At 43.9% G+C, this 13578-nt stretch overlaps 1 protein-coding gene across 1 annotated transcript; it reads left to right on the top strand.

The window, feature by feature from the left end:
- Nucleotides 1-2543: 2543 nt before the first annotated feature.
- Nucleotides 2544-8793, top strand: LOC118962661 (uncharacterized). The gene is made up of 8 exons (XM_090236118.1): nucleotides 2544-2836; nucleotides 3184-3241; nucleotides 3486-3633; nucleotides 3729-3765; nucleotides 3998-4281; nucleotides 4530-8079; nucleotides 8269-8344; nucleotides 8608-8793. Exons 1-8 carry the CDS (start codon nucleotides 2648-2650, stop codon nucleotides 8757-8759), a joined length of 4494 nt encoding a protein of 1497 aa, XP_090092244.1. The 5' UTR covers nucleotides 2544-2647; the 3' UTR covers nucleotides 8760-8793.
- Nucleotides 8794-13578: the final 4785 nt, after the last annotated feature.

Below are 13578 nucleotides of genomic sequence, written 5' to 3'. Positions count from 1 at the left end.
GTTAAGTAATTAATGTTGATATTATCCAAAGGGTTTTTAACTGAAATGTTAAATGTATTTCAAAAATGGCAGAATCAAACAGTATTGGAATAGTGACTTGTATTTTGCATCTAGAAGTGTAAGAATTTTAGAAGAATGCTATTTCATCAGTCAAATGTTGCACTGTTTGATAAGACAGGGTAAAGAAAACCTCCATTTTAATGAGTTTAGTTGTGAGTTTGACATTTTACCACAAGAAGTCACTATAATACTATACGTTATCAAACAGGGTTGTGCTGAAAATCAAATGAACCACAGCCAAATGAATTATTTGCAACTAAGAGTAAGATTAAAAAAGACATGTATAACTTACTTTCTTGATAAAATACATTCTAAAATGTCAATATATGTGATTTCTGAGTATGTAGTGCACATATCTTTTTAAGGCCCAAAGCAGACGTTTTTATATCAATATCAAATCATTTCTGGGTAACAATTAAGTACCTTACTGTAATAGATTACGATGAAAATGGTCAAAAATGTATTTTTTGCAAAAAAAACTTTCTCAAGCAATAATTTTGCTATGACTGTCTGGGAGTGGTCAGTGTGGAGGGGAAATTAAAACTAGCTGTTATTGGCACTCTCTTTGTCGTTGGTCTATAAACCAATTTACACATGGTGATGTCGCCATGGAAAGCCAAAACTCTCGCCCATGCAAACCTGCTGATTAGAAGGTGCTGTATAGATGTGAGAAACTCACTTTTCATGGCACTTCAATATCGAAGTGAATTTTTCGTAGCAGGTTAGGAAACTGAGGTTAAGGTTAGGAAAAGGGTTAGGGTTAGTGAAAATGCTCTCCAAACCTTCTACGAAAATTACTTTGCATTGAAGTGCTGTGAAAAGAATGTGTCCCTGCTCAGGTGTTGCATGCATCAACCAATGGTTGTGTGCCAAGTCATCCATTGTGTCATCGACTGACAGATTGCTATAACATATGATGTGGTTAGCTGACACACAAAATACCTATCCAGGCAGTGTAAGATCTGGCAAGTGTCAGCAAGGCCTGGGCAGAGGAACATGCTCCGTATTTTCAACCAGAACTATCAGGAAGCAACCCCGATCACATTTTTGTAAAACACATTTACAGTGTTAGTTTCATCAGCTGTTGTACGATATGAAATACAATTATTTTGACTTCACAGGGCCTTTAAATGTAGGCAAACAAGTTTTCGGCATTCAAACTAATCTACCCAGCCAGATTCAGCACCATGGACAGTGAAGATCAGAATACCTGCGATCTGACGATTAGAACAACAGTGCTATTTTAAGTGATTTTCAAGACACCCAAAGTCAATTTAAATCCACAACAAAATCTGCAGGATAAAAAGCAATATAATCAAACATTCAAATAAGTAAACAGGCTATATTAAAGTGCACTAAACATAGAGACAGATTAACCATGGAGAACACGAAACATGATGACAGATTAACCAGGGAAGTGAATTTAACAGAGGTTAAAGCTAAAACAACAGAATCTGGGTACGTCTGTGTGAAGAGCTGTGGCTTTAGTGTGGATTTGAATAGTACACAAGTAGGCCTACGCTATTTTTGCACTGTAAAACTTTTTTTTTTTTAAGTGTTATGTTTTCCCAGATTCATAGTGTTATGCAGCCCAGGCCTATCTAGGAAGGCTGGGCATAAATTGTTTGCTCACAGCATCACATGATGACGTGGGCAACATAAACACTTAAACTCTGTAGATTAAAGTTAATAGTAATCAAAACTAATTTCACCACGAAAGGAAGTGCAATCGAAATGAATGAAGAAGACAATGTAATTCTAGTGAGTTAATAAAATGACAAGGTGTTGCCTGTCAGCGTTGTAGACTACTGCCTCACAACCCCGGGCTTTAGTGGCACTGGCATACGCGCTTGCCTCTGCACTGAAGGAGCCACCGAACGCGTCCGCGTTGCAGCTCTCACTTTCTCCCGCTACAGTATGTCCTACAATGACATATTTGGTGGGGATTGGCAGCCAACAATAGGATTGGATTGGGACTAAATCAAAGAATAAAACGACATTGAAATGAATATTATTAACAAATATTTCCCAGAAGATTTTGGGTTCAACCTAAGGCTGACTAGGACAGATCAATCAACTTGATCCGACACAGTAAGCCTACATGTCATACGTAAGTAAACCCACAAGAGAGACAATATTGCAAAGGCAGGACCATGTTCGATGGAAGGCGTAGGGGTAGGCAATCGAAAACGTTTGACGGGGAAATTTCTGTCAATATTAGCTAGTCCTACTGAGTGGGCAAGTAACCTTTCACGCGCTCTTCCTAAAAATACTATTTGTGATGTCATAAAGGTCTAACGTTCCATGACGTAGCATGTAGCCCTAAATTACAGTCCCTGCTTGCAATATTGTCCTCACTCTCGACCTGAACTCAACTTGAATGTAACCAACACAGACAATGACATGCTTTTTGAGATATAAAATAGCTTGAATGGATGAAGAAAAGGTAAGCTAAATTACTTCATGCAATATTGGGGGGAAAGTAAAAAAGGGTAAAGCAATATAAGCGGATATTTCTTGTAAAAAGCTATAACATATTGTAAAGCAAATGTACCATTCTTTATAAAGTCACCAGCTTAGCGCTGATATGGCTGTAGCTCTATTTATGATGTCCTCTGCACAGATCTACTCTGACATTGACATATTATTACTTATTGGAATGTCTGTCCTTCAGGTAGCACAGAGGGAGGATGGTGATCCTCAGAGGGAAGGAAAGGAAGTTGTTGAGGAAGAACCGGTGGCCACACCCAAAGAGGAGGCCAAGAAGGGAAGGAAGGTAAGATAGCAGTAGTGACAGAGCACATAATAGGCCTACTGGGTTACACTCTGTACCTGATAGCAGCCATACCATAGATATCTATATATCTCAGATAACAACATACGTAGTAGCTGTTTTCAAAACGTGTTTTAAGAGCTGCTTTGACCTGGCCCATAGCCTATTCATAAATTGTCTCAGAGTAGGAGTGCTTATCTAGGATCAGTTTTGCATTTGAGATCATAATGAATACAATTATTTGGGCAAGGTTGAGCCCACACCTTATCTGATGAACTTTATGTATACGGGCCCTGGTGTTACATGTCTGCCATCATTTGAGCTCTGGAATCTGTTCTATTCTATCCTAGGCAAAAAGTAAGAGGAGTGGCAAGAAGTCAAGGAAGCTGGGCACTGACAATGATGCAGGTCAGAGATTTACCTCTGTAGTACCACATTGTTTCTCTATTCTGTCTGTGATGTGCAGGTTGTGCTATCCATTTTCAATGAAACTGTAGTCTACTGTAATCAGTAAGAAAGGTCACATAGATAGCTTTATTCAAATAGGCCTATTCTAAAACCCTTAAACAATGAAATCAGAGTATTAAGAGATAAAACGTCTGATTTCTCTTTAATTTTGTTTCTACTTCCTCTACGGCAATCACATCTTTAGTCTCCAGGAATAAACACCTGGATAGAGGATCTGTAATTGAGCTCCTGGAGAAGAAAGCTGTTAAGGCTGCATTCGGCCCAGGCAACAAGGATGAGATGGAATACTCCTACCCAATCCTCATCTCATTCCTGCGCAATCTTACTGATGAGTATGTTAAAAGTTTTTCTGTAATGTTCAACATTTATGAAATATTGTGCAGTGGGAACTAAACACTAACTAAAACACTTATTTTAAATTGTCTAGGCAGTGGCAAGTGATCTACAAAGGACTAAAAAACCCTGTAAGTTTCCCTACCTGCCTTTGACCTTTGATGTGTCAATGATCTGTTGAATTCAGAGATTAGCCATCAAGTCATATTCTGTTATTCATGTTCTCTGTCAGACTTCATCAAACTTTGAATTCAGTCACAGACAAGAATAACAATGTTGATCAAATGCATTCTGTTCGATCTAGAATACTTTACATCACAGTTCCATTGAAAAGACTGTTTTTGTTCTGTTTGTTCAAAACAGATGACGAAGGAACAGCTTGCCAAATTGTGCAAGACAATTGTAACCTTCATCGCACAGACCACCCTGCAGATCCTGCTGCCAGCCCTGGCCCGCGTACTTGGGGTAAAGGACTTTGCTGACGACGACACTGACTCACCCAAGAGGGGTGGCAGTGCAAGATCCTTTGCTGCCTTTGATCAGGAAAGACTGGAGCTCATCCAGGAAGTTAGATATCTGGCGAAGAAAATGTATAAGGGCGGCACAGGGGCTCAACATCTCAGGTCCCTAACACCCTCTTCTAAGAGGTATGTTCCCCTCAAGGTTTTCATGTATGGATTTCACCGAGATCATCTATCCCAGTGTTAGCCAATGCAATTTACTCTATCTGATGTAGTACAAAATGTAATGTATCAGCCTTTGAGCATATTCAAATGAATGAGCATGTAAAGCGATCAAAAGGACATGTAGATATTTAGAATACTAAAATTACAACGCTTGACCGATTTGCCAAGTTAAGACAGGAATTATCATGCTTTGCTTGTTCGTTTTAAAGTTCCCAGACCTCAGTGAAAGTCCTCCTGGGAATGACAGAGGACAGAATCATCAAAAGTGTCCAGGAGCAACTGTCTGATCATAATATCCTGTCCTCTTGCCCACCTGAGCTGACTGTTGGTCTTATCAAGGTGGTGGTCGAACAGCTTAACTCTGCCCTCTCTGCGACCATCAGCAGAGCCATTTCAGGGCGGTCCTCCCCTATTTCTTCTGGTACCCAGGCCGCTGAACAAATGGTCAACATGGTCCAGAAATGTTTTGATGATCACACCACCCCAGAGGACCAGAGCTCTACCTCTGTATTAGAGTCATGCATTCCACCTGCAACAGAAGAAGTGATGACTGTTATCGCAGAGATGGTGGGTGAATTGGAAAAAGAAGATCCGGAATTGGCTAAGGTTTTTCGAGAAGTGGCTGTGAAAGTTAAAATGTTGGCATCTGGCAGTGACCTTGTAGTGGAGCACCTGGATGTTGAAGACTCTCCTGTTCCAGAGGAGCTGAACATAATATGTACATCTTGCAAAGCAATGATGCAAAATCTTGGCACTCTGTTTAGTGTGAAGTTCAAGACCAAAGCCTCAAAGGCTGTGAGTGAAATTCTTGTGAGAAGGTTAATGAGCGATATCTCTGGTATGGTTCAACCTTCTCATTCGTTTAGTACCACTCCAAGCTTGATGAATGCATCCAGCCCATCTGACAGGATCCTTGATTCTGCGGCCACTGAGCTCATACAGACCAAAGTAGAATCTGAGGCATCACAAATAATTGATAACTTTGTTGAAGATGTCAAGGACATTGTGCAGTATGCTGAATTAGATCAGCCAACAAGCACCCAGAGAGATACCCAAGTGGGACACTGTACGACAAAGCGGAAACCCTTCCATGCAGCTCGTAGACTCTGCGAGAGACTTCAGGCAAAGCTGGAGACATTGTTCCTCAGAATGGGTGGAGCTCCAGTCCAAGGGGAAGAACTTATGGAAAAAGCTGACTCCAGTGCTGTGCTTCTGGAGCATACTGACTCCAGTGATCTGCCTGTTTCAATCCTGAGCTTGCCTTCCCCATGTAGGAGTGAATCCCCTATATCAGAACGTAGTTCATCTTCTTTATCTGATGGATGTGATTCAACTGACACTGTAGGAGAGAAAACACCAGAGCAACCTGAAACCAGTAAGAGTGAGGCAATACTGCAAGTGGTCAACTCAACAGGACTTGGTTCTCTCCGTAAATGCCAAAGTGAGAACTCTCAACCATTACTGTCTCTCTGTGATTCCAACATGGTGCCCTGCACCAAAGAGGTATTGTCCAAGATTGTGACCATGTATAGGTCAGAGGTGGCAGATTTGGAATGCGCATCATCTGTTGCAGAGGGTTCCTCTTACAACTCCCTTGAAGTCTGTGGCTTTTTGGACAGTGTCATGTCTTATCTAGAAGACATGCCTGTGTCTGGTTCTTCATGGTTGGAAGGATTAAGAGATACTCCAGCCTCAGTCATTGAGAAACTCTCCAGTGAGGAGTTCCAGATGAACGCTACCAACGAAGTGCGAAAAATACTGATCAAATCAGTCAGTAGCTTTCCCAGCAAAGTCAGTTCCAGCCAGACAGATTCTCAGATGTTGCCAGCAAAATCAACAATTTCCTTAAGGCATACAGATATAACTGCTTTTGAAATCGTTGGATCAATTACAAATGACATGAAGAGCCTTTTCCCACCCACAGAGTCTTCTACTACTCTATGGCAGGCAGACTCTATGCTTCAACAGAGTGATGAGAAAACCTCAGAGTACACTGAGGCCACACCCAAAGGCTCACAGTCTGGTTTGGAAGTATCTGAGAAGAAGATCTGGACAACTGCAAAGACTATTTACCACAATGTGAAGACAAAGATGATTAATTATTTTACATGGCAAAATCAAGTCAAAGCAACAACGGCTCAAGCCAAAAAGACCCTCAGCCATATTCTGGTTTTAATTCAGAAAGAGCTGTCAAAATCTGACCAAACGGTGACTGCGCTTTCACAAATAGAGAATGTGGTTGGAATGATGCTGAAGGATGTTGAAAGGGTAAGCAGTGAATGTGGTGAGGAACTGATCTATCAAGCGCCACAGCGTTCTTCCTCCTCGTTGTCATCCTCATCTGCCAGATCAAAGAAGTCAGAGTGGGAATTTTCACTCCCTGGCACTCCCATCTCTTCTGATTTACCAGAGAGTATTACTCAGCCCATTGTGAGATGCTCAGTCATCGACATGGGCAAATCTACTAAGCCAAAAACATTGGTGTGTGATGCCAGGGAAAGCATGTCTGCAATAGTGGATACCATCATAAAGGAGGTACATCCAGAGGAAGAAGGGGAGGTTGCATTCCACCCTGATCTAACAGCTGCAATAGCAAGACTGGAGGAGCTCATATCTCAGGGTAGGATTGGTGCTCTCTCACGTGATCTTACTCACCAAGTCAACCGCATCATTTCTGAGAGCAACTTGACCCCTCTGGTTCTGACAGTGGCGGCTGGAAAGAGTGCATCCGATACAGTCCTTACTGAGCTGAAGAGGAATGACAAGACGGTGGGGAAGCCCACAGCTTACAAGCTGGTTCAGCTTTTTGCAGAGGAGTCTGTGAAGCGCCTCTTGCTTCCTAGCCTTGTGCCCTCTACAGCTTCAATGAGTTTGGCTCAGGGAGTTAGTGTGCCGGCTAGCGTATCTGAAGATAGGATTTCATGTTCTTTTTCTACATCAGCATTTAGTGACACAGTCAGCCTGTTTACCAAAGTAATGGTAAGTCAGGTCATGGACTCTGTGGTTTCTGATGCACAAAGCAGAGGGTCATCTCCAACCGGAACTGTAACTGATATAGGCAGTCTACTGAGTGGTAAGTCCTACCCTCTGCCATCTTTCTCTGCCATCAGCATGACAACAAGTGGGACCTCCAATGCTGCACAAGGCTTTGAGGCCAACATAGATGCTGAGGAAAGGGATACCATCAGTTGTTTCGGTGTACCTCAGAGCATTGTTTGTGATCAGAATTCAACCAGCCCGGATGTTGCCTCGCTTTCAACCCCATCCACTGTTAACTTAGTCGGTGATGATGACTTCACCGGCCTCATCAGCATGTTAGTGGTGAGACTTCTGTCAAAAATACAAACCCAAACTGATCTGTACCCAACTGACGTCACACGCACGTCACAAGACCTGATTCCAAAAGTTATAGCTGCCTTCTGTGCATGGTCAGGCTGCTCTGAGACCCAAGCTTATCCCAAGAACCTGAAGAGTCACAAAGTATACAGCACCGTCTACAAACATCTGTTGAAGGAGTTTGGCTCAGAGAAAATACTCCAACTGGCCGTGTCGACTCAGGACTCCACTTTCAATAGGATTCTTGTGAAGTCATTGAGCAAGGAGCTTCTCCACAGTTGTAACGAGGCATCAAGAGCAGCCTCAAGAACATCTTTCGAAGCCACCAGGCCAGAAGCTCTTCTCATGGCTGAAGATGTGAAGGCTACCAGAGGGAAGCTGTCTTTCCTACAAAGGCTTGCCAGACTGAAATTCAATTTAAAGGTACATCACACTTATTTAAGTTAACAATTGTGTCAATGTGAGTAAACAATGTTATTTAGAGAAAATGTAAAACCATCCATTAATTCCAAAACCATTTATAAATCTTGTTGTGCTGGTGTGTAAGATGTGATCGTTATTACCGTGAGATTGTTCTGCTGTGACAGTTGTTTTGACATGTTTTTGTTTTAGCCATTCATGATGGGAAACAAGAAGAATTCCCGCCATTCTGAATCCAAAGACCAGACTACTGCTGAAGAGATCATGTGTAAGTCCATACAGCAGGACATTTACTGTTTGAGATATTGGTGTACAAAGCTGCTATTGCAAAAATATTAAACCCTATATACAGTACATTATATATTATCGATGGTAATCTCTTATGTAAAATTATTTATAGTTTCCAAATCTCAAGATTCTGGTTCTCATTTATTTGTGAAAGTAATAATGAGTTGAAACTAAGAATACAATATACCATCATTTCTAAATGAAAGTGCATGTCAACTCTCTCTCTTCTGTCGCCCAACATAGTGGCACATCCTGCCACATTTGGACTCCCAGAGGGTCTTCCCTCCACCTCTCAACAGGAGAAGCCTCTCAAACGTCCCCTTCTAATCAGGATGTTTTCCACCATCTCCATAGGCCTATCCAAGCCATTCAAACGGTTTTCAAAGCAAGCTTAATACAACAATTTACTTTAATACAGTAATATTTGCATTGAATTGATGGCCTTTGTCTTCTTTTGTGTTGCCCAGGTAACACATTTGATTAGAAAATACATAGTATATTTAGTTTAGTTTATTATGCAGTCATAGTCACGGTGTAGGCTAAACAAAGTAATGTTGTCCTGAATAATGTATAGAACATGCACCCCCACCCACACACACACAAACAGTGTGATTCATTGAACACACACACATAGTACTTCAGTTATGTCCCACAACCAACATTCGACCAGATATCAATGATTCAGTGTAAAATACATGTACTGTAAAATAAACCGTATTTAATTTACAACCAATAAAATAATACATGATGCAGGACACTCAGTTATAAGGGAATTAACTGGTTTAACTTCTCAAACAGAAACACACACATTTCCATTTTCTGTGGATCGCCCATGTTTACATTTTACTGAATGCCAGTCTGACCTTTGACCTGTAGATGGCAGTAAAGGTCTACTTTTGCTGCAGATCCTCTTCTAAAGCTCAAACCTCTCTGGACAAGGAGCCGAAACATTTGTCCCTAGTGAGAGAGAGTGTGTGTGTGTGTGTGTGGCAAGAAAAGGGAATATTGCACTACACTTTTATGATACAGATACATTTTGCATTCGGTAGCATAGCACAGCTGTAGTTTTTTCAAATGCCAAATGTACATGTAGCATGCTTCTGCCTACAGATGCTTTTCTGAGTGACTTGTGTTGTGAGAGAACCAGAATTCAAACATAAACTCCTGGATTACATTTTATAATATTGTCAGCTCTTTTTAGTAACATATGGTAGCATACATGTTTCACACGGTGGCAAGTCAAGCTAGTTAGTTACATGTAACAACATTACATTATATGGTCAATGTTTGTGTGTATCCTCTTAGCTTTTACCTTCGACATCAACAAGCGACGCACGGGCTGGTCCTGCAGACTCCCACGCCCATGGCCCAGGAGAAGGCTGGGGGCCACCTGCTCACTCACGTCCCAGCCATCTCCTTTGAGACCGACTCTACTGTGGAGTGCACCTCCAAGAGGACTCCGGAAGAGAGGGACCGGGTGAAGGTTAAACTGGCCAACATGGCCTTGATGGGAAGGATCAAAAGTCTTGGCTGTGAAATGCCCATTATGTGTGATTATCGAATTGATCATTTTCCACTTTTGAAACAACAATGGGAAAGACAGGGTTTATAGCAAAGGTTGCTCAGATTGGGCTTTTGGAAAAATTGGGAGAATGAAAGTGCACTCCTGATTCAGAGAGAAAGATCCAGCTTAATCATCCATACCATTGTTTAAATTACAATAAAAAAAAACATTCAAACTGTTCCTGAGTTTCGAAAGACAGAGAAAGGAAAACATCATTATCTTCAGTCTGTTCACACCTGTTCACACAAGTCCTACTGTCCACAATCTCAGGGTTCTTCAATACAAACACACCTGTTTCAGAAAACCTGATCACTTTCACATTCGAACAATGTTTGTAGGATACTTTTCAATAACTCAATAAATGTAAGTGTTGAAACCATACATAGCTGGTAACTTGAGCTCGGCAGAGTAGTTTTGACCTGTGTCCAGATACAGTCATTTATGTTGTCTAAAGGCAATTTGTCTCTTATAACAATGTTATTTTTCTGAATAATCTAATTTAATTGACTGGTAGGTAGTCACTAACTATTTGTAGCATGTGTTCCTCTGTTTATTGATATTTACATGGTGTGTATGTGTTAAGATGTTAAGTAATTAATGTTGATATTATCCAAAGGGTTTTTAACTGAAATGTTAAATGTATTTCAAAAATGGCAGAATCAAACAGTATTGGAATAGTGACTGTTACGGTGCGTGAATGAGGACCCAAAAGCGAATCAACTTAAACAGAGCTTCTTTAATTACCAAACATAGGTAGGCTCAGATGGACCGGCAGATTCCGACAGGACAGGACAAGGTTACAGCAAACATGACGACAGTCTGGTTCAGGCATGAATGACACAAACAAACAAGAATCCGACAAGGACAGGAGCAGAAACAGAGAGAGATATTGGGACCTAATCAGAGGGAAAAAAGGGAACAGGTGGGGAACGGGGTGAATGGGTAGTTAGAGGAGACAAGGGACAGCTGGGGGAAAGCGGGGGAGAAAAGGTAACCTAACACGACCAGCAGAGGGAGACAGGGTGAAGGGAAAGGACAGAGACAAGACAACATGACAGTACATGACAGTACCCCCCCACTCACCGAGCGCCTCCTGGCGCACTCGAGGAGGAAACCTGGCGGCAACGGAGGAAATCATCAATCAGCGCACGGTCCAGCACGTCCCGAGAGGGAACCCAACTCCTCTCCTCAGGACCGTACCCCTCCCAGTCAACTAGGTACTGATGACCACGGCCCCGAGGACGCATGTCCAAGATTTTACGGACCCTGTAGATAGGTGCGCCCTCGACAAGGATGGGGGGGGGGGGGGGGAAGACGAGCGGGGGCGCGAAGAACGGGCTTAACACAGGAGACATGGAAGACCGGGTGGACGCGACGAAGATATCGCGGAAGAAGAAGTCGCACTGCGACAGGATTAATGACCTGAGAGATACGGAATGGACCAATGAACCGCGGGGTCAACTTGCGAGAAGCCGTCTTAAGGGGAAGGTTCTGAGTGGAGAGCCAAACTCTCTGACCGCGACAATATCTAGGGCTCTTAGTTCTACGCTTATTAGCAGCTCTCACAGTCTGCGCCCTATAACGGCAAAGTGCAGACCTGACCCTCTTCCAGGTGCGCTCGCAACGTTGGACAAAAGCCTGAGCGGAGGGGACGCTGGACTCGGCGAACTGAGATGAGAACAACGGAGGCTGGTACCCGAGGCTACTCTGAAAAGGAGATAGCCCGGTCGCAGACGAAGGAAGCGAGTTGTGGGCGTATTCTGCCCAGGGGAGCTGTTCTGACCAAGACGCAGGGTTGCGAAAAGAAAGACTGCGTAAGATGCGACCAATAGTCTGATTGGCCCGTTCTGCTTGACCGTTAGACTGGGGGTGAAAGCCGGAAGAGAGACTGACGGAAGCCCCAATCAAACGGCAAAACTCCCTCCAAAATTGAGACGTGAATTGCGGACCTCTGTCCGAAACGACGTCTGACGGAAGGCCATGAATTCTGAAAACATTCTCGATGATGATTTGTGCCGTCTCTTTAGCAGAAGGAAGCTTAGCAAGGGGAATGAAATGAGCCGCCTTAGAGAACCTATCGACAACCGTAAGAATAACAGTCTTCCCCGCTGACGAAGGCAGTCCGGTGACAAAATCTAAGGCGATGTGAGACCACGGTCGAGAGGGAATAGGAAGCGGCCTGAGACGGCCGGCAGGAGGAGAGTTACCGGACTTAGTCTGCGCGCAGACCGAACAAGCAGCCACGAAACGACGCGTGTCATGCTCCCGGGTGGGCCACCAGAAACGCTGGCGAATGGAAGCAAGCGTACCCCGAACGCCAGGGTGGCCGGCTAACTTGGCAGAGTGAGCCCACTGAAGAACGGCCAGACGAGTAGGAACGGGAACGAAAAGAAGGTTCCTAGGACAAGCGCGCGGCGACGGAGTTTGAGTGAGTGCTTGCTTTACCTGCCTCTCAATTCCCCAGACAGTCAACCCGACAACACGCCCCTCAGGGAGAATCCCCTCGGGGTCAGTGGAGGCTACTGAAGAACTGAAGAGACGAGACAAAGCATCAGGCTTGGTGTTCTTAGAGCCCGGACGATAAGAAATCACGAACTCGAAACGAGCGAAAAACAGCGCCCAACGCGCCTGACGCGCATTAAGTCGTTTGGCAGAACGGATGTACTCAAGGTTCCTATGGTCAGTCCAAACGACAAAAGGAACGGTCGCCCCCTCCAACCACTGTCGCCATTCGCCTAGGGCTAACCGGATGGCGAGCAGTTCGCGGTTACCCACATCATAGTTACGTTCCGACGGCGACAGGCGATGAGAAAAATACGCGCATGGGTGGACCTTGTCGTCAGAGAGGGAGCGCTGAGAAAGGATGGCTCCCACTCCCACCTCTGACGCGTCAACCTCGACAACGAACTGTCTAGAGACGTCAGGTGTAACAAGGATAGGAGCGGATGTAAAACGATTCTTGAGGAGATCAAAAGCTCCCTGGGCGGAAACGGACCACTTAAAGCACGTCTTGACAGAAGTAAGGGCTGTGAGAGGAGCTGCCACCTGACCGAAATTACGGATGAAACGACGATAGAAGTTCGCGAAGCCGAGAAAGCGCTGCAGCTCGACGCGTGACTTAGGGACGGGCCAATCAATGACAGCTTGGACCTTAGCGGGATCCATCTTAATGCCTTCAGCGGAAATAACAGAACCGAGAAATGTGACGGAGGAGGCATGAAAAGTGCACTTCTCAGCCTTCACAAAAAGACAATTCTCTAAAAGGCGCTGGAGGACACGTCGAACGTGCTGAACATGAATCTGGAGTGACGGTGAAAAAATCAGGATATCGTCAAGGTAAACGAAAATAAAGATGTTCAGCATGTCTCTCAGGACATCATTGACTAATGCCTGAAAGACAGCTGGAGCGTTAGCGAGGCCGAAAGGAAGAACCCGGTATTCAAAGTGCCCTAACGGAGTGTTAAACGCCGTCTTCCACTCGTCCCCCTCCCTGATGCGCACGAGATGGTAAGCGTTACGAAGGTCCAACTTAGTGAAAAACCTGGCTCCCTGCAGGATCTCGAAGGCTGAAGACATAAGAGGAAGCGGATAACGATTCTTCACTGTTATGTCATTCAGCCCTCGATAATCTATGCAGGGGCGCAGAGACC

The sequence above is a fragment of the Oncorhynchus mykiss genome, chromosome 5, assembly GCF_057628025.1.
Source record: "Oncorhynchus mykiss isolate SJ-2025 chromosome 5, ASM5762802v1, whole genome shotgun sequence".
Taxonomy (NCBI): domain Eukaryota; kingdom Metazoa; phylum Chordata; class Actinopteri; order Salmoniformes; family Salmonidae; genus Oncorhynchus; species Oncorhynchus mykiss.
The sequence above is the reverse complement of the archived record's forward strand: the minus strand, read 5'-3'. Positions and strand labels throughout refer to the sequence as shown.

Excerpts from the sequence above, each read along its gene's own strand:
- LOC118962661 (XM_090236118.1), top strand. The coding sequence starts at position 2,648 with ATGGCTGTAGCTCTATTTATGATGTCCTCTGCACAGATCTACTCTGAC. Across the intron at positions 3,766-3,997 it reads ACAAAGGACTAAAAAACCCT|ATGACGAAGGAACAGCTTGC; the intron begins GTAAGTTTCCCT and ends TGTTCAAAACAG. Across the intron at positions 4,282-4,529 it reads CTAACACCCTCTTCTAAGAG|TTCCCAGACCTCAGTGAAAG; the intron begins GTATGTTCCCCT and ends TTCGTTTTAAAG.